General features: G+C 41.5%; 1 protein-coding gene across 1 annotated transcript in view; it reads left to right on the top strand.

The window, feature by feature from the left end:
* The window catches only part of ADAM19 (ADAM metallopeptidase domain 19), a 123,657-nt gene that overhangs the window by 63,438 nt on the left and 33,376 nt on the right, over window positions 1-26,843 (top strand). The window contains exons 5-7 of the mRNA XM_073621174.1: window positions 11,520-11,596; window positions 16,838-17,009; window positions 26,646-26,711. Coding sequence (XP_073477275.1) covers window positions 11,520-11,596; window positions 16,838-17,009; window positions 26,646-26,711 — 315 coding nt within the window. The remainder of the gene's footprint in view (window positions 1-11,519; window positions 11,597-16,837; window positions 17,010-26,645; window positions 26,712-26,843) is intronic.

The following is a 26,843-nucleotide window of genomic DNA, read 5'->3' as shown; positions in this document are numbered from 1 at the left end:
CTTTTACAAGCAGTGGGAGGGAATGCCCCCCCCCACCGTCTTCCGTGTTTTTCTCTGGCTCTCCTGTCTCAACAGGGAACCTGAGATTGCAGCCTGTGATTCAGCCAGCTGACCATAGAGCTGATCAGAGACCAGAGTGGCTCCAAACATCTCTATGGCCTAAGAAACCGGAAGCTACGAGCATTTTATGACTTAGATTTCGCCGGATGTAAACAGCGCCATTGGGAAATTGGGGAAGCATTTTATCACACCGATCTTGGTGTGGTCAGATGCTTTGAGGGCAGAGGAGAGATCTAGGGTCTAATAGACCCCAATTTTTTCAAAAAAGAGTACCTGTCACTACCTATTGCTATCATAGGGGATATTTACATTCCCTGAGATAACAATAAAAATGATTTAAAAAAAAAATGAAAGGAAAAGTTTAAAAATAAGATAAAAAAGCAAAAAAATAATAATAAAAAAAAAAAAGCACCCCTGTCCCCCCTGCTCTCGCGCTAAGGCGAACGCAAGCGTCGGTCTGGCGTCAAATGTAAACAGCAATTGCACCATGCACGTGAGGTATCACCGTGAAGGTCAGATCGAGGGCAGTAATTTTAGCAGTAGACCTCCTCTGTAAATCTAAAGTGGTAACCTGTAAAGGCTTTTAAAGGCTTTTAAAAATGTATTAATTTTGTTGCCACTGCACGTTTGTGCGCAATTTTAAAGCATGTCATGTTTGGTATCCATGTACTCGGCCTAAGATCATCTTTTTTATTTCATCAAACATTTGGGCAATATAGTGTGTTTTAGTGCATTAAAATTTAAAAAAGTGTGTTTTTTCCACAAAAAATGCGTTTGAAAAATCGCTGCTCAATTACTGTGTGAAAAAAAAAAATGAAACACCCACCATTTTAATCTGTAGGGCATTTGCTTTAAAATAATATATAATGTTTGGGGGTTCAAAGTAATTTTCTTGCAAAAAAAAATAATTTTTTCATGTAATCAAAAAGTGTCAGAAAGGGCTTTGTCTTCAAGTGGTTAGAAGAGTGGGTGATGTGTGACATAAGCTTCTAAATGTTGTGCATAAAATGCCAGGACAGTTCAAAACCCCCCCAAATGACCCCATTTTGGAAAGTAGACACCCCAAGCTATTTGCTGAGAGTCATGTCGAGTCCATGGAATATTTTATATTGTGACACAAGTTGTGGCAAAGAGACAATTTTTTTTTTTTTTTTTTTTTGCACAAAGTTGTCACTAAATGTTATATTGCTCAAACATGCCATGGGGATTTGTGAAATTACACCCCAAAATAAATTCTGTTGCTTCTCCTGAGTATGGGGATACCACATGTGTGGGACTTTTTGGGAGCCTAGCCGCGCACGGGACCCCGAAAACCAAGCACCGCCTTCAGGCTTTCTAAGGCCGTAAATTTTTGATTTCACTCTTCACTGCCTATCACAGTTTCGGAGGCCATGGAAAGCCCAGGTGGCACAAAACCCCCCCAAATGACCCCATTTTGGAAAGTAGACACCCCAAGCTATTTGCTGAGAGGTATAGTGAGTATTTTGCAGACCTCACTTTTTGTCACAAAGTTTTGAAAATTGAAAAAAGAAAAAAAAAATTTTTTTTTCTGGTCTTTCTTCATTTTCAAAAACAAATGAGAGCTGCAAAATACTCACCATGCCTCTCAGCAAATAGCTTGGGGTGTCTACTTTCCAAAATGGGGTCATTTGGGGGGGGTTTGTGCCATCTTGGCATTTTATGGCCTTCAAAACTGTGATAGGTAGTGAGGAGTGAAATCAAAAATGTATGCCCTTAGAAATCCTGAAGGCGGTGCTTGGTTTTCGGGGTCCCGTACGCGGCTAGGCTCCCAAAAAGTCCCACACATGTGGTATCCCCGTACTCAGGAGAAGCAGCTGAATGTATTTTGGGGATGCAATTCCACATATGCCAATGGCCTGTGTGAGCAATATATCATTTAGTGACAACTTTTTGTAAATTTTTTTTTTTTTTTTGTCATTATTCAATCACTTGGGACAAAAAAAATAAATATTCAATGGGCTCAACATGCCTCTCAGCAATTTCCTTGGGGTGTCTACTTTCCAAAATGGGGTCATTTGGGGGGGGTTTGTACTGCCCTGCCATTTTTAGCACCTCAAGAAATGACATAGGCAGTCATAAACTAAAAGCTGTGTAAATTCCAGAAAATGTACCCTAGTTTGTAGACGCTATAACTTTTGCGCAAACCAATAAATATACGCTTATTGACATTTTTTTTACCAAAGACATGTGGCCGAATACATTTTGGCCTAAATGTATGACTAAAATTTAGTTTATTGGATTTTTTTTATAACAAAAAGTAGAAAATATCATTTTTTTTCAAAATTTTCAGTCTTTTTCCGTTTATAGCGCAAAAAATAAAAACGGCAGAGGTGATCAAATACCATCAAAAGAAAGCTCTATTTGTGGGAAGAAAAGGATGCAAATTTCGTTTGGGTACAGCATTGCATGACCGCGCAATTAGCAGTTAAAGCGACGCAGTGCCGAATTGTAAAAAGTGCTCTGGTCAGGAAGGGGGTAAATCCTTCCGGGGCTGAAGTGGTTAATGATACTAAAGCTTGCTGAAGGTCTGCAAAAGCTCACGGCTACTGCAGACTACATCTTGCTCTCTGCCTTTTAATCTAATAAATATGCCTGTTGGACTCCTTATTGAATCCCAATGTTCGCTGGCCCGGGTCTTGTGGATCATCACAGCTTCTAATGAGGCTCAAAGGTTTGCAAAGAACAGAAGTCTCTGTTATAAAAAAGGGAACCAATATAGATAAGATTGATCATCCTTACTGACTACACAAAGAAATGCCCTCCTATATGGTTGATACTGACAGAGGACCAAACTGTGAGATTTTCAGTCGCTTAAGTCTATGCAAGCTGTGATAAGCCTCTGGGAAATTTTCATAAAACACAACCATGTCTTTGTCCCTTGCGCTTCATCCCCACCCTGTCCATTGAATTCTATGTATGGTTGCTCCCAAGCACTGTGGAAAGGGTTAACTCCCAACCAGTGAGATCATCAAGTTACCCAGGAAGCTGAGAATGGGGGTGCAGGGAAAAGGAAATGAGGATAGATATATAAGAATGCTTGCCTCAAAGAGCTCAATGTTCCTTGTCTCTTATTCCTCTGCCTTAAATGAACTCCCATTGACCAGAATCATCTATCTTGTATGACTGTACAGCGTCTGCTCGATGTTATTGCAAAGGACCTATTTATATTACTAATAAATAAAGGAGAGCAGACGAAAGTGCTGTATGTTTAACCGCTTCAGCCCCGGAAGATTTGGCTGCTCAGTGACCAGGCCATTTTTTGCGGTACGGCACTGCGTCGCTTTAACTGACAATTGTGCGGTCGTGCAACGCTGTACCCAAACAAAATTGACGTCCTTTTTTTTTTTTTTTTCCCCACAAGCTTTCTTTTGGTGGTATTTTATCGCCTCTGCAGTTTTTATTTTTTGCACTATAAACAAAAGAAGAGCGACAATTTTGAAAAAAAAAACACAATATCTTTTACTTTTTGCTATAATAAATATCCCACATTTTTTATCAAAAAAAAAATTTTTTTCCTCAGTTTAGGCCGATATGTATTCTTCTGCATATTTTTGGTAAGCGTATATTGATTGCTTTGCGCAAAAGTTATAGCGTCTACAAAATAGGGGATAGATTTATGGCATTTTTATTATTTTTTTTTTTTTTACTATAAATGGTGGCGATCTGCGATTTTTATCGGGACTGCGACATTATGGCAGACACATCAGACACTTTTGACACATTTTTTTGAAACCATTGACAATTATACAGCGATCAGTGCTATAAAAATGCACTGATTACTGTGTAAATGTCACTGGCAGGGAAGGGGTTAACACTAGGGGGCGATCAAGGGGTTAACGGTTCCCTATGTGTGTTTCTAACTGTGGGGGGATGGGACTGTCTAGGAGGAGAGAGAGATTGGTGTCCATACATAGTATGAACACACGATCTGTCTCCTCTCCCCTGAAAGAATCAGGATTTGTGTGTTTACACACACAGATCCCGGTTCTTGCTCTGTCACAAGCAATCGCGGGAGCCCCGCTGGTCATCGCGCCCACCGGGCACTCACATTGGGGTTGAGCACACGCTGCGGGCCTAGTGGCCAAAAGGTGAAGCGACATAAGGTAATGTAAATTTCGCCCATCTGTGCCAGTCTGCCGCAGTAAAACTGGTCGGCAATCGGTTAAAGTATATCTACATCCAAGGTATTTTTTAGTTTTTGCAAGAATAGAGAAGGGTTAGATTCCCAGTCAGTGTTTTTTAAAGCTGTCTGCGTCTTCCCTGCATATAGTCACCCTCTCTTTGTCCTGGTGACCATTGTCCTTGAGACCGAAAGTGATGGGAATCCAGAAATTCGGGGTTGTCACCAGTACAAAAGGTGATGGTAATTCTTTCAGTGAGGGCACTTGATTCATATTGTTTCAGTGACAGCTGTCAAAGAGGGGAATTTCCTCCTACTTTGGAGAGATCTCCTCTTCTATTTCATCTCACAAGCGGGGCTTCACCCTGTTGTTATTGTGAACATGTTCGCTGGGACAGACAGTGAGAGGAAATCTCCCCTAACACCCTGACTGCTTTTACTAAAAAGCACATTATGTGGCATTTCAGCTGCAAAACACCCTTGGTGCACCTCAAACTGATGTTAAAGCTTTAAAGGGATTGTAAAGTTTTTAGTTTTTTTAAAAAACATACTTACCTCCTTTGTGCAAGGGTTTTGCAAAGATTGGCCCTGAGCCTCCTCTTCTGGGGTCCCCCAGCAGCCTTCCTGGGTCCTCTCCACATTGAGTGCCCAATCGGAGACCCGCATTCCATGGGGGCACTCCTGCGGGCGCTCTCCCGAGTCCTGCTGCTGTGTCCATTGACACAGACAGCAGATGTCTGCCCCGCCCCCGGCTTCCGTGTCACTGTATTTGATTGACCGCAGTGGGAGTCAATGGCTGCTGCTGCTATTAATCTATCCAATTAATTAATTAATCTATCCTAATTGTACAGGTTTAGGAGATATTCATTTTACCTACAGGTAAGCCTTATTATAGGCTAAATAAAAACAACAAAAAAGGGTATATAACCACTTTAAGGTGAAAAACCTTGAGGGTTTACAACCCCTTTAACCACTTGCCTACTGGGCACTTTCACCCCCTTCCTGCTCAGGCCAATTTTCTGCTTTCAGCACTGTTGCACTTTGAATGACAATTGGCAGTCATGCAACACTGTACCCAAATTAAATGTTTATCATTTTTTTCACACAAATGGAGCTTGTTTTTGGTGGTATTTAATCACCACTGGGTTTTTATTTTTTGCTATAGTTTGTTATAAAATTTTGCAAACCGGTAATTTTTCTCCTTGACTGATGTGTGCTGATGAGGCTGCACTGATGGGCACTGATGAGGTGACACTGATGTGCACTGTTGAGGCTGCACTGATAGGTGGCACTGATAGGCTCTGATAGGTGGCACTGATGGGCTCTGATAGGTGGCACTGGTATATGACACTGATGAGGAGGCACTGATTGGCAGCACTGGTGGGCACTGTTGGGACTGCACTAATAATCAGCAGATTTATAATCAGTGCCCTGAGTATCAGTGTCAATGTCCCTTTAACAAAGGCTGGTTATCGGCTCTCTCTTTCTCTCCTCACGCTGTTAGCGTGAGGAAAGGAAAGACGATAACCGGCTTGTGTTGACATCCGTGAGCAGCTGTCATTGGACACAGCTGATCACATGGTAAGGGGCCGCTGTGATTGGCCCTTTACCCAGATCTATGATCTGCGATCAGCTGAAGCCGAAGGACTCGGCGATCACAGAGCGCGCCGCCCATGTGCCGCAGGGGGTGTGCAGGAAGCCCGATCACGGAAGGATGTTAGTAGACTCCCTACCGGCAAAGTAAGCCCACGCTGCAGCCATTATTTGGAGCAGCTGCACTTAGCAAAGTACACATTCTTTTTGCTTTTAGTAAATCAACTCCTATGAGTGAATACTTCCTCACCCGTAAGTTTGGGGAAGCGGTGTAGTGAACCTGGAGCAGGCGGCAGTGCACAGAAAAGAATGTAAGTGTTTGTTTATAACCACATATCAAACAAACTATGTATAGGATAATGTTGACCATGTTGCTTACAATGCATTAACCTCCCTGGCGGTATGATTATTTCAGATTTTTGATGCTGAAAGCGGTACAATTATCTTGCACGGAAATTTGGCGTTTTATATTGTAGGCCTGTAATTCTTAGGAATAACTCACTTAAATCTGTTCAAACAAGAGTCTAGTAGACATCCCGGGTATGATAAAGTTTGAAAAATGAAATAAATTATAATATAATAAATAACTATAAATAATTATAAGAAATAATAATAATAAAAATGATTCAATAATGTAATCAAATCGAAAACACTGAAATTTGCTCAGTTGCAGAATTGTCGCTGTCATAACTTTTAGTGTTTGATGACGAATTACCCCACAAATCACTATCGCTCAATTCTGCAAGTGTTTCTAATTTATTATCGCTGTTTTCTAGCTGGTCTAAAAGCATTTTTGACGTAAAGGGACATTTTTTGGTTGCTATGGACAATCTCCAGTTTCCTGGCAGAAAGAAAAGTATTTATAATATAAAACTGCATGCAGGACACTGGACAAACCACTAGGGACAAAGTGGATGTGTAATTATTTTATACAGTACTGTAATCTCTAAGATTACAGTATACTGTATCTATAATGTGTTTTTTACTTTTTGAATTTGGCGCCGAACTCCGTCCCCGTGCGTTGCAACGCTCGCAGGGAACGGAGCTCGGCACTGTGAATTGAGCGAGACACGGCGGCTCGCAGATCACAGCGGGGAGACATCGCAGGATCCAGGGGACAAGGTAAGTAACCTCTACATGGATCCCGCGATGTGATCCCGAGTCTGGCTCGGGGTTACTGCTTTTGGTATTGAAAAATCCACCCCAAGCCAGACTCGGGAATACCGCCAGGGGGGTTAAAGTCTTTGTTAACCTAAAAAAATAGACATGCTGGTCCCTTAAAGCAGATTAAACAGCACAGTGCCTGTGCTATGTAATCTGCCCCTCTCTAGAAGGTAAAAAACTTGGCTGATCCTGTCACTTCCTGCATCCCCCTCTCTGCCCTGGTCAGTGTATGTCCCTCCATCATCCGCAGCCCTGCTCTGCTCTCCCCTCACCCCCTCCTCTCTGCCTGTCAGCTCCGTGTTCTGTGTCTCTGTCTCCGCCTGACCCCCCCCCCGCCGCCACTATTAATAATAATAAAAAATTATAAATGGTTACTGCCAGCTCCTCTATTATAGATAGGCACAGCACAATGTATGAATCCTTTATAAAAATTAGGCATGTAAATATCTTTTAAGAGCGATCTTCAGGCTGGTCACGCGACTCTCGGCTGGTTTCCATGGCTACTGCAGGAGGGGCTGAACGGACATGTGACCTCCCCGGCTGACGTCAGAGGGAGATCTCAGGCCCCCCCTGCAGTGGCCATGTATCGGAGATGTAAAGCGGCCACGAATTACGTGAAGTCCTGAAGACCACTTTATCTAAATGTAACAATTGTTCCATGTCGCTAGATTGCAAGGTAATGAGGCCAGTATCAAATTGAGACTGATACTGGGTTAACACTTATGCGATGCCAGATATTACTGTGCACATCACATGCGATGTCGGTTCAATGTGAATTCAGCCATACAGTTTATATGACTGAAATCGCATCACATTCGCATCAAAATGGTGCAGGACTTTTTTTTTTTTTTCACACTAGAATTGGATCACATGGATGTTCAGACCCATGCAAACCAATTTCGGGGTGTCATTAAGCAGTGTGAACTGCCTGTGTTTCAGATGTATTGCGGGAACCCTCACAGGAATCACTGTGGTTCCCACATAACACCAGTGTGAACCTAGTCTGAAAGGCGTGCCTAAATTGCAAGTATTGTATCTAAATAAATAAGTATTGGGCAGGTGATATAGTTCAGCAAAGGTAGTTTTCATTTTTAAGGCTAAAGAGTTTTTAGTTAGTACAGAAAATACTGTTGATCTTGCCAGAAATGCAGTGTCCTTGTTGCTTAGTGCCAACTGCACTGAAAGCAAAAACAACCTGATCCTTCTTCATAAACTACCAATTTTCCCCACCTACTATGTACTGTTTAAGGCTCGGTTCACACTGCTACGATTAGGGATCAGACTTATGAGACCCCAAGTTGCATGACATGTCAAATTCAATGTTAGTCAATAAGAGCTGTCTTAATTTGCACTACTGAAGTCACTCCGACTTTAGAAAAGGTTCCTGTACTACTTCAAGGCGACTTCTAAATTACTTCTATTCTATACGTCTATCAAAGTAGTACTCAAGTCTCCAGGAAGTCGCCTGGCAAAGTCTCACCGCAGATCGCGGCAGTCTGAATGGATCCTAAGTGATGAACAGATGCAGATTTATTAGAAGTCCAGCGCGGATAGCAATCCGGGCTTTCTCCATAGATACAGCAGTGTGACTGAGCGAGCCACCCAGAAATAGAAAGCATGTTATTTGCGGGGTTATGAGGTAAAAATAAAGGGGAAAAACATGAAAAAAAAAACAAATGCAGTTACTACATCCTATGGACAGGTAAGCTGCAACATTTACGGTGCCTTGAAAAGGTATTCACACATTTTGTCATGTTACAACCAAAAACGTAAATGTATATTATTGGGATTTTATGTGATAGACCAACACAAAGTGGCATATAATTGTGAAGTGGAAGAAAAATTATAAATGGTTTTCAAATTTTTTTACAAACCAATATCTGAAATATGTGGTGTGCATTTGTATTCAGCTTCCTTTTACTCTGATACCCCTAACTAAAATCTAGTGGAACCAATTGACTTCAGAAGTCACCTAATTAGTAAATAGAGTCCACCTGTGTATAATGTAATCTCAGTGTAAATACAGCTGTTCTGTGAAGCCCTCAGAGGTTTGTTAGAGAACCTTAGTTTACAAACAGCAACATGAAGGCCAAAGAACACACCAGACAGGTCAGGGATAAAGTTGTGGAGAAGTTTAACCTCCCTGGCGGTATGATTATATCAGATTTTTGCATTTCAGTGCGGTACATTGTTTTGCATAAAAATTTGGCGTTTTATATTGTAGACTCGTAATTCTTAGTAATAACTCACTTAAATCTGTCCAAACGAGTCTAGTAGACATCCCAAGTATGATAAACGCAAAATCATAAATTATAATATAATAAATAACTATAAATAGTTGTCAAAAATAATAATATAATAATAATAAAATGTATTCAATATTGTAATCAAATCAGAGTTTGCAAAAGACTTGAGACTGGGGCGGAGGTTCAACTTCCAGCAGACTGGCCCTAAACATACAGCCAGAGCTACAATGCTACAAACAAAAGAACAGGTCCTGCAAAGAACCTAGGTTCTATGCAGGACCTGTTCTTTTGTTTGTCTTATGTATTTTTTTATGTATTGCAGTGATTACACTGTACACAGACAATTACGAATTTCCTGAAGAAGCTTTATACTCTATAGTGAAACATGTCGAGAATAATGTTTTTGTACAGTAATACATTATATCCTTGAATAATCTGGTCTGATCTTAATGTTTATTCGCTAGGATTGTTATACCTTTTTAACCTATGTACAATAAAACCTTTTTATTATACATGTTATAGTTTAATTTGTTTTGGCACCTTAAAAGTCCCCTCTCTCCCAATTCCATTTCTTGCTATTATTTGGGATGTGGTGCCTTTTTCCACCCATCTCTGGTTGATCTATCTATTGTACTGTCAAAGATGTAGCCTAAACTTTTATCTTCTGACTGAAACTGTATATATGAATTAATCTATGTTCCATATTTACTTTACCATATATTTGAATCCAGAACACAATGAATAAATATATACAAAAATACTATGCATTGGGGTTGATTTACTAAAGGCAAATCCAAATCCACTTTGCACTACAAGTGCACTGCAAGTGCACTTGGAAGTGCAGTCGCTGTAAATCTGAGGGGAAGATCTAAAATGAGTGGAAGCTCTGCTGATTTTATCATCCAATCATGTACAAGCAAAAATACTGTTTTTTTTCTTTTCCTTGCATGTCCCCCTCAGATCTACAGCGACTACACTTCCAAGTGCACTTGTAGCGCAAAGTGGATTTGTCTTTAGTAAATAAACCCCTTGCCTTTTTAAAAGCTTCACTCTTCTGTGGTATTGTACTCACAAGGCAATCAAGTAATAAACCTTGTAAATAATATGCATTGCTATTTTATGTATGTATTTATATATAAACTGTTCAGCACCCTGGAGAGTACATAGGCCAGTCACATAAGTCACTAGCTTCAACGAAGATTACAATCGATAGTCACACATAGGCACATACAGTACATACATACCACACACACTTATAAGAAAACCTGTTCAGAGGTCATAGGGCTATTTTACTAAAAAGAGTAAAACTATTTACTGAGAAATGAATAAGAATATGTAAGGAGTTTAGTAAATATGGTGAAACTATATAGTTTAAGGTTAAAGTAAAACATTGGAGTTCTTAATATATAACGGTGACACAATTGCAGTTGGAATTTGATTATACTATTTAACATCTAGATACATACCCCATACGAGTCATGTTACACGCTAGATTTAGGCCCCTTTCACACGGGACGGATCCATGTTGATCCGTCCCGTGTTTATCCGCTCCGCTTTCCCCAGCTGAGCAGGCAGATGACAGGGCGGGACCCGCACACTGTGCAGGGACCGCCCTGTCAGATCTCCGCTCTCCCCTATGGGGGATCGGAGGAACACAGACCGTCTGTCCGTGTTCCTCCGATCCGCTCTGCAGACGGATAGAAAAATAGGATTTTCTTCCGTCCGCAGAATCGGACGAGAGCGGAGGCGGACAACATCGGGTGTCAGCGGATGTACATCCGCTGACACCCGCTATCCCATAGGGATGCATGTATGTCCGTATTTCATCCAAAAACGGATGGATGAAATACGGACATACGGTCCGCACGTGTGAAAGGGGCCTTACATTTACTGTTAAAGGATAATAGTGCACTAGTCTTTTCCTCTGATAAAATGCACATAGAACCTCCATCTGGCAATCTTAAAATGTTGATAACTGTATCTATAACAAGAACTCCAAGATGTGTGTACATTCAGTATTCTATCCTCTATGCTGTATAATTTTGTTTCTTATGCAAAATAAAAACCTTTCTGATTTAAAAAAAAAAATATGGTGAAACTATGTTTCCTTCAGTCATGTATTCCAGGCATTGCAAATGATTAGGCATTTAAATTGAACACGGATTTAACCTATTTATTTACTGAACAGTACAGACAACACCTGGCTTTTTATAAGAACCTAATTAGAAACTATTCAGTGTTTTTAATGCAAATTGATGGCAAACTTTTCTGACAGTGTTTCCTTTTGTTGTACTGACTGGCTGATCTGATTTTAGGACCACTGCTATTACCACGGAGTTGTTCAGGGGCAGAAAGACTCCAGTGTAGCAGTCAGCACCTGCTCAGGAATAAGGTATACAATCTTCTTCTCTGCTGCTAAATATACTTCCTTCTGGAAAATGCAATGGAAAGCCTCCCCTAGAGGTTTGCCTTATGTTCTATTGAGTCCATGATGTAAGCAATAAACTCTTCTCCTACCAGCCAATTTATCTTCAATCCTTCCTCTGTTCGGCTCTGTTTACTTCACTGGAACATAAGGGTCTCCTCTTCCATCATGTTTAATACACCTGTACATTCTAAAAAAACTGGCTGCTCAGGTGTCTTATAAAAGTTTGTATGTTATTATTTCATGAAAATACATTTGCTATGATTTACTTGCGATCTTATCTCGGTTTTATCCACTTTAGAAGTTGATGCTACACTACTAACCTCCCTTAAAATGTAATTTGACTTATACAAATCACAGCACCTCCACACCACCCTCATTGGTCCTCCTCATCAATTTTAATATAGTTCTTACCTCACACTGTCCAGATTTGCCAAGGGCCAGGCATTCCTGTCCAGGTCATGGCACCTTCCTGTTCTCCTCTGCATTCCACCCCCTACCCTGGAAGGCGCACCTACATACTGTTTTTTTCAGAGCAAAGTATTAGTGACTGTGCTCCATACTAAATGCATGTGTCAAATAGATTTTATCACTTCCTATGTATGTGCAGACTGCAGGGCTGGAGTGTGGAGAAAAACAGGCCTGAGCCATGACATGGAAAGAAGTGCCTGGTCTTGAGTGATTGAGTTAATTTACGCCTGAAAAGGGGAACTACACACAGAAAGCTAAATGCACAGTTGAATTACATGCCATATATATGTGAACTGTCTTACCTACCAAAGGATTTGTAATTCTGTTCAGCTAGTCTTATAGACCAGTCACCTCTGCCAGACACCATAGCCAAGTCCCTCACCTCCAGTGTAGTTAAAGAAGAGCGTCATTCTCCCCCCCAAAAAAATAAAAGTCAGCAGCAAAGCTGTTCTCCTCTAGAGAATTTTTTTTCCCAAAATTTCTATTAAGATCTGACTGTTTATTGCCCTGGGCTATCTGGCAGATTCTGGATCAGTTGCTGCTCTCTGTGAATACCTTGGGGACCGTACCCAGACCTTACTGTTTGCTTCAGGCACTGCATTCTGTGTTAGGTATTCACTTTGGCACATAGTGCATCGTGTATAGCCACAGGGTGCTATACAGGTCCAGGGTGCCGCCCATTTCTTTGGTTCCCAGACTCTGAAGACCCCTTCAGGGGTATTCCCACCGTGACAAGTAAAGCCTGGGCCTCTACCAGGTCCAATGTCATGGATAAAGTATGAAAAGGTTTAGCTTTGTATTAACACCAGTTCCCGCCCTTTACTAACACAGTTAGTAGCACATTATGTGGTGCTGGCATTTTGTCTCTAACATTTCTTGGTGCAAGCAATTTAAATGTGGTGTTTTTTTTTTTCCCCCTGCCCAGACTTATTCTCATGAGGATGAGGTGACTGTGTCACACTTCCCGGACGACCCCTTTCCACCTGCCTTTTCCTCCAAGAACATACATAGCACATTGCTGCACTCCTGCTGCCATCTTCTACAGAGACACAGTCACAGAAACAGTAAATGCATGAGTTAAAGCGACTCACTGGTAGATCACAGTCACAAGAGAGCTGAGAAAAAAGGCCCAACGGTCTATCCCGAATTAATGTTCTATTATGATACTGTTCCCATTATCTGACTCTGGCTCCCTCTCAGGCATGCAAAATAAAGCCTGTCTGACAAAAGCAGATTTCTCTGCCACTATTTCTGAATTCTTTGTAAAACTTTTGGCACTTCTGGAACTTTTGGTTTCCTGTAGCCATAAATGCTACATATACTCTATTTTGTTTGTTCCCTTTTCAGAATTCAGAAGTGGAAGCTCCTTTGCTTGAGGATTTTATGGAGAAAGGGTCAAGAACCATGATTTTATAGCAGAGGTTGCACAGGATTTTCGCTCCCCTGCGTTTTATGAGGTAGAAGCTACAACTTCACGCCAAGTGCTCTCTCTACTGTCAAAACACAAATTGACTTGGTGGGCACTAGTCTTTGCCTAATGCCGCGTACACACGGTCGGAATTTCGGGCCCGCAAAAGACAGATGAGATTTTTTCGTTGGAAAATGTGACCGTGTGTATGCTCCATCGGTCTTTTGCTGCCGGAATTCCAGCCAGCAAAAGATTGAGAGCATGCTCTCAATTTTTCGGTCGGGAAAAGTTCCTATCCGAAAATGCGATCGTCGGTGGCAATTCTGACGCGCAAAATCCCTACGCATGCTCAGAAACAATTCGACGCATGCTCGGAAGCATTGAACATAATTTTCTCGGCTCGTCGTAGTGTTGTACGTCACCGTGTTCTTGACGGTCGTAATTTTAGCAAACTTTTGCGTGATCGTGTGTATGCAAGGCAAACTTGAGCAGAATCCCTTCAGAAAAGCCGTCATATCTTTTTCCGACGAGAAAACCGATCGTATGTATGCGGCAGTACGGTACCTGACTCTCCACAGTCTAAAAAAGCCCCTATGATCACTAAAAAAAGGAAAAGTCCAGAGTGACTTTTTCAATACATGTACAGATTGTTTGGGCACTTTATGAGGACTGTTCCAATCCTGAAAGTTAATCACTCCTCCTAAGCTTATTGCTGAGATTTATCCTATGAAAAAGGATTTTAAAAAGCATGGACTGTTCCGGTGGTGGATCCTACCATTTAATTTTTAAATAAACACCTTCTAGTTCCTATTAAGGATATTCCCTCTTTTGAGGAATCTGTTGATAAGCATCTGGAAGCCCTCTTAAAGGCCCTCTTTTGCCCTGCAGTTCCTGCCCTGCAGCCAGCTATCGTTTCTGTGTCCACTTCCCAGACTATTGCTAACTGAACAGGACATATGAAGAGAGAACATGAACTTGCCTTTGAGGACCCTGCTCTCGTAGAAACTCTCAGCTGATGCTATCAGCATAGTTGTTTTGTGTTAATGCTCTAGACTAGAGCAGGGATATACAATTAGCGGACCTCCAGCTGTTGCAGAACTACAACTCCCATGAGGCATAGCAAGACTCTGACAGCCACAAGCATGGCACCCAGAGGCAGAGTCATGATGGGACTTGTAGTTTTGCAACAGCTGGAGGACCGCTAATTGCATTTCCCTGCTCTAGAGAATGTGATTTGCCAACTCTCTAGAATGTTCCTTATCTCTGTGCACATGGACAGAATTATGTGGCTAAAAACTTGGTCTGCTGAACTTTCTTGTAAAAAGCATCTTGTACTCATGCCTTTGATGGTGAACACCTGTTTGGTAAATCCTTTGATAAATTCAGTGGGAGAAAAGTACTTTTTAAAATTTTTAAAGATGTTGTAAAGTCTTGTGGTTTTTCACCTTAATGCATTCTATGCATTAAGGTTAAAAGCCTTCGTGCTGAAGCTGCCTCTCATAGCCTTCCATTTTTCTTACCAGAGCCCAGTCCTTCCAGTGACATGCACAAGCCCAGCAGCTCCAGCCATTGGCTTCCACTGCTGTCAATCAAATCCAGTGACACGGGAGCCGGGGGCAGGACCGAGTCCTGCTGTCTGTGTCAATGGATGCAGCAGCAGGACTCGGGAGTGCGCACGCACGGGTGCCCTTATGGAATGCGGCTCTCCATGGGGGCACTGGATGAAGAGAAGGAGCCAGGAGCGCCGCCAGGGGACCCCAGAAAAGGAGGACCGTGGCCGCTCTATGCAAAACCCTTGCACAGAGCAGGCAAGTATAACATGTTTGTTATTTAAAAACAAAACAAAAAAAACAAACCTTTACAATTACTTTAACCACTTCAGCCCTGAAAGTATTTACCCCCTTAATGACCAGGCCATATTTTGCGATACGGCACTGCGTCGCTTTAACTGAAATTTGTGCGGCTGTGCGATATTGTACCCGAACAAAATTGATGTCTTTTTTTCCCACAAATAGAGCTTTCTTTTGGTGGTATTTGACCACCACTGCGGTTTTTATTTTTTGCGCTATAAACAAAAAAAGACTGACAATTTTGAAAAAAAAAATAACAATTTTTTTACTTTCTGCTATAATACATATCCCCAAAAAATATATGAAAAAACAAATGTATTCATCAGTTTAGGCTAATATGTATTCTGCTACATATTTTTGGTAAAAAAATCACAATAAGAGTATATTGATTGGTTTGCGCAAAAGAAAACCCCCTATTCTATCCTGCTTCTCAGTTGGCTTTAACGGCATGGCTGTTGAAACCCAAATCCTAAAGGATATGGGTATTTCTTACTCTATTATTTTAACTTTACTCAGAGCAATACAATTCAACTGCTGTAAGATTTACCATTTCAAATGGAAGGCTTACTTTGCTTAGTGCAAGAACAGGAAGCCAAGTCCCAAGTCACTCATATTTTGGACATCTCTACCTTGCAATCTCTAATCAAGACTTTTTTTCAGGGAGTTGCTCATATAAATTCTTCATTTCCTCCAGTGTCACCTTGGAATCCCATCCTGGTGCTCTCTGTACTTCAGAGACCTTCCTTTGAACCTATTGGAGATATTCTGTTGGAAGACCTTACTTGTAAAGTTGCCTTCCTGGTAGTTATTACAGATTATGAAAGCTACAGGGACTCTTCACAGCAATGTCTCTGTGACTCAGTCAGGGATTTTGTGGCATAGTCTATATAAGCCAGTCTAGCTGAGAATCACTACTTTAGAAAAACGGTTCAGAACACAAACAGCTGCTTGCAGTTAACCTTAGTCCGTGTCTCCCACAGTGAAGTCCAGGGTAGCTCTGGTAACACAGGCAAATAGCTGGAGAGTTCTAGGGTCCAGGTACAAAGGGGGGCTACCCAACTGGAACTGGGGCACTTTGGTAGCAATCAGAAAGGTGCTTCCTCAGTTGCTGGGTCCTGGGAGAAGTTATGTGCTATTAGGCTCCTGCCCAGCTGCCCACACATCAGTTTTGACAGTAAAGGGCCAATCACCTGGCTGTAGATCACTTGCCCAGCTACCTTTACCCCATCAGGTATGGCATCTCTGATCTGCTGAGGGAGGGAAGCTGAGAAACATATTTCCCCAAGTATCTCCAGAAACCCAGGGAGTTGCAGGAAATGGAGCCAATGGGGCGTGCACTTGCATCTGAGAAAACGAGCATTCCATTATATAAACATCATGTAGACCCCACAATATGGTGTAACTAGCAGACAGTAGAAACAATGTACTGTGTTTCCAATTTTAAATGGCATTGATGCAACAGGATTTTTCTCTCTACAGGGGACTAATAACTGTAAGCAATAATCTAAGTTTTGTAGTGGAACCGCTACCAGGAGACAGCCATAGACATCTAATATACAGAGCGGAACATCTGTCCCTTCCAGGAGGGAAATGTGGACACTCGAACAGTAAGAAGCAGAATTTCTCCAGTTTCAACCAACCTCATCACAGGGTGAGTGCTATGCAGGCTTTATGGACAATCGTAATAGTTGACTACAGTGTATGTTGTCATGAGACCAACAGCTGATATAGAGCTAGGGGACCACTGTGCTACAAAATGTCAGTGGTCTCTTCAGTGCACTTCACTATTGACACACTTCTTTGTCAGAGTACTAACAATGTCCGTTGGTGAATTAAGGTCTGTTGTGTCTGACTGAGAGCATTTAACAGCCCATGGAAGGATCTTAAAACCAGCTAAAACTTGTTTTACTATTCTTCTGGGTAGAGAATGGAAAGTATTGAAAGCTCCACCACATGTGCTCCTGGTGAGGATTTTGATTAACCTTCTGTCCGCCGTCACCATGACATCAAGAGAGGAAGTGAATGGGTATACATTTCTGACAGAAACAGCTTTAAAAAAAAACTCCAGGCAAAATTTTTATTTTCCCAGAGCGCAAGAACAGACCCTACCACTCCTGCAGCCCCCCCCCCCCCCCACCAACTGGCTAGTGGCCTTGTGAATGGACTGTCCCTGATGTCATCACACTCATAGACTGGCTCTGGACATCAGGTTGACAGAAACAGTCGACCGCCGGATTTGGGGAAGCGTGGTTTTCTGGAGGATCGAAGGATCGGGTAAGTATAGCCGGTGTGCCCCTGGACCCAATTAACCCATGCAGTGGTGGTTACTAGTAGTCCCTTACTTTCTAGTTTTTTGGGGGAGATAGTGTGGCCGAAGGGCTTTTTTCAAGGTTTTGTATTTTTCTTTTTTTTTTGGGTGATAATATGGCCAATAATAGCCTCTTACACAAACTTGCCAATCGCTTTTTTTTTTTTTTCTCTCACAAGGGTAAAGGAGAAGGTGGTTATTATTAATCCCTTACTCCTTTTTGTTTTTCGGAGGGATTACTGTGGACGATAAGGGCACTTCACTTTCACAGGTTTTTTTTTTGATAATATGGCCAAGAAAGGCCTCATGCACAATTTTCTAATCCCTTTTTGTTTTTGTTTTTTGCCACAAAGGGTTAATGAGAAGGTGGTTATTATTAACCCCTTACTCTTTGTTTTTTGGGGGGAACAGATAAGGGCACTTACACGGGTTTTGTTTTTTTTTGTTTTTGTTTTTGTTTTTTTGGAAAGAGAAGAGGATAAGATTTGACCATATGTACTGGAATATAAGGGGCTAGGGGGTACAGTAGAATGAAGGGTAATCTCAAGGAAGATTACCAAGGAAATTTAACAAAACATTTTGGCTAGAGTTGGACTTCAATGTAAACATACTATTTGAGCATGTGACTCGGCCATGTTCTTCTAGCTAAATCCCTACAGTTGTCAGTCTCCACATTTTCTTAATGACCGTGAAACTGAATCTCTAATTCTGCAGGTACTTGATGTTTCACTTGAACATGAGAGGGAGATTGCACTTCCAAAAATACCAGGGGGTATGGCCCTCAAAGACTTTCATGAAGTCTGCTTTATATGTATGCTGGGGGTTATATATTTCTCTAATTTAGGTAAAAGTAGTTGACTTTGTTTTAGCACAGTTAGTGCTTCCTGGATAGTCTTGCTTGAATGCAACTCTTTCATCGTTTTAACAGCAGACATTTTCCTTAAATTATACTGTATATGTGATAATACAGAACTCCAGCGGTCAATCTGACTGTTGCAAAGACAAGCCCACTTTCATGGCAGTCACAATGGTTTCAAAGAGTCTTTTTTATTGATCCATATTTCAGTATGGAAGCTCAGTGGCTTAGTGGTTAGCATTTTTGTCTTGCAGCACCAGATCCTTGGTTTGAATCCCAACTAAGACACTACCTCCATGGAGTGTGCTTGTGTGGGTTTCCTCCTGCAGTCCAAAGACATGCTGGTTGGTTAATTGGCTCCTGTCTAAATTAGCCCTAGTATATTGAAGTGAGATAGGAACCTAAAACTCTTAAATCCTTGAAGGCTAGGACTGATTTGTATGTACAGTGCCAAGCCTGTATACCGACGAGCCTGGTATACCCATCCGCACATGCTGTAGACACCTTAGTGCTGGGACTGACACGGTCACATGTGAGTGCAACCTAAGCTACTATTTTTAAACCATTTTAACTTCTTCAGATCTGCACTATAGCCGAATGACAGCTACAGCGTGGACCTGCTTTGCTGGGAATACGTCTATTGACATCCTCCCGTGCCCAAGCGGCCTGCGCACCCCCGGCGCGCTCTGTGATCAGCGAGTCTATGAGACTTGCTGGATCACAGATTGGAGTAAGGGGTCGATCCCAACCCCTTACCACGTGATCAGCTGTCAGCCAAAGACACCTGATCATGTGATGTCAACAGAGCCGGTAATCGGCTATTTTTTCTCCTCCTACTGACAGCTTGAGGAGAAAAAAAAAAGTTCCTCTGTGCCCCCTGACAGAGCCACCTAGCAGTAGGCAACAGTGCCGCCTACCAGTGCCCACAGTGCCATCCATCAGTGCCCACAGTGCCACCTATCAATGCCCACAATCAGTGCCTCAACAACAGTGCTGCCCATCAGTGCCACCTATCAGTGCCATCTATCATTGCCACTCATCAGTGCCATCTTATCAGTGCCGCCTTATCTGTGCCCATCAGTACCGCCTTATCTGTCCCCAGCAGCGCCGCCTTATCTGTGCCTATCAGTGTTGCCTTAACTGTGCCTGTCAGTGCCCACCAGTGCCGCCTCATCAGCGGATATCAATGAAGAAGAAAAATTACCTGTTTGCAAAATTTTATAACAAACTATGAAACATGATTTTTTTTTTTGTTTAGCAAAAAATAAAAATCCCAGCTGTGATTAAATACCACCAAAAGAAAGCTCTATTTGTGGGGAAAAAAATGATAAAAATTTAATTTGGGTACAGTGTTGTATGACCGCGCAATTGTCATTCAAAGTGCGTCAGCGCTGAAAGCTGAAAATTGGTCTGGGCAGCAGGGGGATTTGAGTGCCCAGTAAGCAAGAGGTTAATCACTTCAGCCCCAAATGGATTTGGCCCCTTAATGATCAGGCCCATTTTTTGCGATACAGCACTGTGTCGTTTTAACTGACAATTGTGCGGTCATGCAACACTGTACCCAGACAAAATTGATGTCCCTTTTTTCCCCACAAATAGAGCTTTCTTTTGGTGGTATTTGATCACCTCTGCGGTTTTTATTTTTTGCACTAAAAACATAAAAAGTCCGACAATTTGAAAATAAAATCAATATTTTTTACTTTTTTGCTATAATACCCCCCAAAAAAAGTCTTCATCAGTTTAGGCCAATATGTATTCTTCTACATATTTTTGGTAAAAAAAAATTGCAATAAGCGTATATTGATTGGTTTGCGCAAAGTTATAACATTTCCAAAATAGGGAATAGATTTATGGCATTTTTATTATAAATTTATTTTTTTACTAGTAATGGCGGCGATCTGCCATTTTTTTTTTTTTGTGTCACAGCGACATTGCAGCAGACAGATCGGACACTTTTGACACTTTTTTGGGACCAGTGACCTTTATACAGCGATTAGAGCTAAAAATAACCACTGATTACTGTATAAATGTCACTGGCAGGGAAGGGGTTAACACTAGGGGGCGATCAAGGGGTTAACTGTGTTCCCTGGGTGTGTTCTAACTGTAGGGGGATGGGCTACCTAGGACATGACAGAGATCTCTGTTCCTGATGACTGGAAACAGAAGATCTCACTAGGCAGAACGGGGATATGCCTTGTTTACATTTCCCCGTTCTGCCTCTGTACACAGCAATCGCGGGTCACCGGCGGACATCGAGTCCGCGGGACCCACGTGCACGCTCCCGCAGCACGCGCCCACCAGCCTTCTTGCACAGACCGACGTACACCTATGGCAGTTTGCGCAGGAGAGACGACCTGTGCAGTATAATGACGGCGGCTGGTTGGTAAGAGGTTAAATAAAACATATTACACCATAAAGCTCTTCTTTGTGTCCCTGCTGGAGTTTGTTCCCACATCCCCAGCCTATGCTGGAGGGAGTCTCAAAGTGGAGAGGTGTAAACCCAGGATCCATCTGGTCTATCCAAATAAAGCGTTTTTTGGCCTACCCTAAAAAGTGGTCAATCACCTCTGGTGAGTTGCCATCTACCTCATGAACACTCGTGGTGAAGCATTTATTTGAAGATGCATCAAACTAGAAGATTTATGTTATGTTGTATATGGTGTTGGGATTGTCACATTGGACTTAGTTTGCAATTGAATAAGCACATGGTTTATCATGCAGTATATATTATGTTGAATCATTATTTATGTGTTGTTTTGTAGCGCCAACACCTTTACTTTTTGTTCACTATATACATGTGTGTAATACATTTTTTGGTTCTCTATCCTTTGAAGTGAGCTGTGGGGTCTATTTTTTTTTGTATTGCATGAGAGGTAATCTTAGGAGGAGTAGCTCTTAGTATACACTTCTTTTTACTCCAGAGTGATCATCATAGGGAGCACATGTATGATATCTCATGTTATCCTGCTCAACAGGGCTTATGTTCCAGTTCCATGTCTGTTAGACAATGCTAAATACTTTCAAACACAGCACATCCCCCTGATTAATCACCATATGGTGTAACTTTACAGATGTTTGGAGTCTTCTGCACTCAGAAAGTGTACAAGTGGTCTCTGAAGCTGTGTAACTTGGATATATAACATCTGTCTGTTGTATGCTATGCATATCTTTCATTAAACATGCCCCCTATGGAATGCAAGTTCTCTGAAGGCAAGCTGATAAAATATTGCTCATTATTTACATTGTAACTGATTTGAGTTATGTGAGTCTGTGTGCGGAACCCTTATAATGCTGGATGGCTATCAGCAGACTAACTATAGGGGCTAGCTAAGTGATTACCGTCTTATATGCGTCCTGAATAGAGTCTGCATGGTCTCCCTGTATACAAATTGACCCTTATGTGTGCAAAACTACACTGGAGACACTAGATCAGCCTTTCTTAACCCTTTACCCCTGACAAACCAAAAAACTGGACTCGGGACACAAAACTTTCATTCAAATATACCTCCAATAATCACAAGGGATATAAATCCACTTTGTGTGCACTAAATGCCTTTACAAACCCAGATATTTACTTGTAAAAGTAGTAGTAACATAGCCTGTGCAGACAGTACAGCTGCGGGAGTGGCTAAGCAGACCCCACCCACTCCTTACATTGGATTTCTGCAAAGATCTGGAAGGACACAAAACACTCCAAGATTCAAGTAAGGATATACATGACATTTGTATTTAGACAAGATTATCTTTAGCTTTAAACTCCTTTTTAGGTTTTTTGGGAACCCTTGCCAAACCAATTCATTGGAGGGCAGTGGAAAAATGCCCCTTACATTTGGAAGTCAGTGGGAAGAATGTCACAGATAGTTGAAAAGATCATCAATGTCATGTGCTGACTCTGCCATGTGGCATTGGCAATAAAAATATGCAGGCACCATTGATCAGCCACAGCTTAGGTCCCCTAGCAACCTCTGAAGGAACTCTGGTTGAGAATGGTTGCATTAGAATGGAAGGTTCTTCGAAGGGAGATACTGGTGTGAGTGGTTCAGGGTTCTTTTTAAAGTTCTGAAAAATGTGCTGTGCCTTTTCTTTGCTGGTTTTCACATATGGGCACTTAAAGAGCTCTTTCACCTCTGTGGTTAAAACCAAGAATCAAGAGGACCCTTAAGCCTCGTACACACGGTACGATTGTTTACAGGGGATTGTCTGTTGACATACTGTTGTCCTAAAATCTTACCCTTAGTACGCTCCTTTTGACAATTCTTGTCTAACTTTCGGCCAACAAATGTTGGATGACAGGCTAGTAAATTTTCAGCGGACAATGGTTTGATGTCAGATTTTCGTATGGTCAGTACACAAATCCGTCACACAAAAGTGGAAAGTACAAACACGCATGCTCAGAATCAATGCTCACCAAACACGAAATTAGCAGAGGGGATCCAAAGGGTGGCGCTCAAGAGCTGAAATTCCTCATAGTACGTCACTACATTTGTGTTTATGGCACGACAATTGTGTACCGCTAGTATGCAAGACAAGATCCTGCCACACGCCCTTTTGACAAAAATCAGACGCTCGGTTGGCCAACAATTGTACCGTGTGTACGAGGCTTTAGGTTTTAGAGTGCAGGATTGCAATGTTCTGTGAAGGTGTCAGCCACCGCTCTACTTGTAAAGAGCACACGGGAATGCTCCCTGCAGCACATGGGCAGGCTCTGGCAGGCTCAATGCATGGCTTTGACAGTAACTGGTGCTTAAAATGTTCTGGATATTGTGTATTGCTTTAAGGGTAACTGACATTTTTATTAAGTCACATTGCAAGTTGCTGTTTTATTCCATAAACTTTTTTTTAGTACCTCACAAATACAATTTCCATACTATAAACAGGTGAGGTAAGGTTACTGCGAACCACATGGTTGAGGGATAATTACTAAAAAGATTGACAATAAATGAAAGTTATCACACCTGTCATTTTATAAGTGTTGTGTGTGCTTTAGGTCTAAGTAGGCAAACAAAAAGCATTTTGAGGCTGAATCGTGTTATTACAATTGAAGAGGTGAAGTAGAAAGGTGGTGTTCACAAGACATAGAACAAGAAATCCACTCCCCAAATGTATCGAATTTACTAGAACAGCCTGTGGCATTATAGGTTCCTCTATATGGAGGCAAAACTGCGTTCACTTATTGCTTCCAGATATTAACATCTAATAGCTCAGTAGATATCCAGTTTATGAATATGGTTTTCCTGCCAAAAAGACAATGAATGGGTCTTAAAATGGTTTTCTTGGCCTTCCCAAGGTGTATGTCACTGTATTAACCTAAATGTCACCATTTTGGACTACATATATTGGCAACTGTTAAGGGAGATACTCTGCAGTAACTTTACTGATAATTTCCTGTACAGACACCTCAGACTTTACTGCACCAGGTCAGTGGGTCTTTAGTTGTTGTCTTGGATGGCCTGTATCTATAGAATTACAGATTCTGATTACACACTTGTCTTACCTACTCTAGTGTGTGACCTATGGGTCATGATTTAACAGTTTTACTTTTTTTATAGGCCATTAAGCACCTGTCCTATGTTTGCCTAGTTCTTGCCTTAAATTCTCCAAATCTCCAGTCTTTGACCAGCAACTTACTGCTGATCATTACATAGCAGGTTGGCAAGTTTTATTGGTAATAACTGATAAGTCTACATTTGTTGTCTATAATATAACAGGAATGCTGTTTTTTTTTATATACTGATAAGAGAGGGTAACAGCCCATGATCTGGCACGAACCATGCTCATTCTACTTCTGACACATTTTCCACTACAGCAGTTCCCTAGCATGCACTAGAAACACCACATGTGTACCATTATGAAGAGGCTTTGGCATGTTATTGCAAGCATCTTGAGATGACCACATATATCTTCAGTTATGCTGTAGCACCTCAACACTTATGGCACTCTACTATGCAAACATCGACTCCAGCTAGAAAGTTTGCACTCATCCCTACTTCTTCCTAGGCTTTTCCATGTGTCACTTTGGCCACCCATTATACAGAGAGATATGGAAATCAGGAGAGGGCAGGACCAACCACCAAAGCTTGGGCTTGGAAACCCCCAGGACAATCAAGAACCCAACTGCAAGAGAACATATGGGACCCCTGGCTGGACACTCCTGGACTAGCTCCATTACGTCTGGTTCATAATAGAATTCTGGGAGGCAGAGTTGCGTCGTCAAGTGTACCACCTTAAAACTTAATAGCCAGAACTATCTGTTAAAAATTTGTGGAAGGGAGGGGAAACACCACCACATTCACATAACTGTCTTAGATTGGAGTTGTTACGAGCATGGCAGGCACTGCTGAGGTTGCAATATATATAGTTGTTTTACCCATCGGTTAAACACATATAAGTGTTACACGTTGATCCCCGATTGTTAGGGGACGAATATGCCCTGTTCTGCTGGCCGGTCCTGATAGGACTGGGAGCAGAGGAGGAGGAAAAACATGAGACCTATGGAGGACACACGTTATTAGTAATGAGACCAGGAAATCGTAATCAAAACAGTCTTACCATATAAGAATAATTTTATTTTGTGAATGTGACGAGCAGTTTATTGTACACATAGTATATTGGACCGTTTGGTCATGTGACAGTGATGTTTATATGTCCTCACAAAAGATAACATTTCATTTCATTTGTCTAATGTAATGTAAAAGTTGTCTCTTTTTGTTTTTTGTGTTTGTTTTCAATAAAAATGATCTGATTTAAAAAAAAGAACCCAACTGCAAAGACATGCAGTCACATCTGGGTGCCTGCAGTAATATGTAGACTCCAGATTTTCTTAGTACATACAAACATAACCTTACGTTATTCATATATTGGTGTAAGTGTAGCAGTCAGGAGTATGTAAGGTATAGCACAGCTTGCAAATAAAAGCAGTCATGACTATATAATGTACGGCACAGCATGCAGGAATAAGGAGTATGTCTTCGTTATGTGCAGAGTAGTTAGTCAAACATTAGTGATCAACGAAGAAGTGACTCTTTACATTGGTGGTCAGTAGAGGTATACTTTTAAAGTCTTTCAATTTCACATACTTTATTACATAACCTGACTGTGTGATCATCCTCTTTTGGATATCTGCAGGTGTGTGTCTTTACTTTACACATAAATAAAGACTCAATGAAAAAAGGTTTATTATAGTTTCCATCCCTCTGCTTACTTTTGAACCTGTATTAATCCTTCCTTTAAGAAGTAAGTGGAGTATTACTTATGCCGCGTACACACGGTCGGACTTTTCGTCTACAAAAGTCCGACAGCCTGTCCGACAGACTTCCGACGTACCTTCGGCGGACTTGCGGCAGACTTTCTTACGAACGGACTTGCCTACACACGACCACACAAAAGTCCGACGGATTCGTACGTGATGACGTACACCGGACTAAAATAAGGAAGTTCATAGCCAGTAGCCAATAGCTGCCCTAGCATGGGTTTTTGTCCGTCGGACTAGCACACAGACGAGCGGATTTCGGGTCCGTCGTACTTACGACGTAAAGATTTGAAGCATGTTTCAAATCTAAAGTCCGTCGGATTTGAGGCTAAAAAAGTCCGTTGAAAGTCCGGAGAAGCCCACACACGATCGGATTACCAGCCAGCTTTAGTCCGTCAGCGTCCGTTGGACTTTTGTAGACGAAAAGTCCGACCGTGTGTACGCGGCATTAGTCTACTCTCTGTCTTTAGTGATTGTACTTGTATCTTTCATAACCGGTTAATACACAGAGCGAAAAAAGAATTGCTGAAATTGATATAGATTTCAAAGAAGAAGGACCCTACTTTTTATTTGCATTCTGCTGGCAATATTGTAAAAAAAAACTTAGGCAAGAAGAATGGAACATATAGTTTAAAACTGTACAGAAAGTATACAGAAAAAGAAAAGCAAACACAGCAATAAGGTCCATATGGATAAGCAAATAATAAAGACCTGTCATGTTTCTTTTTTAATTCTGAGGTTTAGTAAAAAAACAAAAAAAAACAAACAAACACTGAACAAAATTTAAAGTAAAAGGCGTACCCCGTACAATTGTGGTTTGTGCCTGTTCTTCACTCTTGCCATTGCTACAGTTGACTCAGACCACTTCTTCCAGGTGAAGAGAGAAGAAACCGAGGGGGAAAGATGTGTTGAGCTCTACCTAGTGGCTGACTATGCTGAGGTAAGGCCTTTATGTTGTTCATGCTTTGCTAATCTCACTGTTTGTTAAACTTGGTCTGCCCACAGAAGAGTTAAGCAAATTGTTGTGCTATGGTCTATGCCAGGTGTGTAACACACAGTGCAGGTGTCAGGG

This window comes from Aquarana catesbeiana, linkage group LG03 (genome assembly GCF_042186555.1).
Source record: "Aquarana catesbeiana isolate 2022-GZ linkage group LG03, ASM4218655v1, whole genome shotgun sequence".
Taxonomy (NCBI): domain Eukaryota; kingdom Metazoa; phylum Chordata; class Amphibia; order Anura; family Ranidae; genus Aquarana; species Aquarana catesbeiana.
This window is presented reverse-complemented; position numbering and strand designations above follow the sequence as displayed.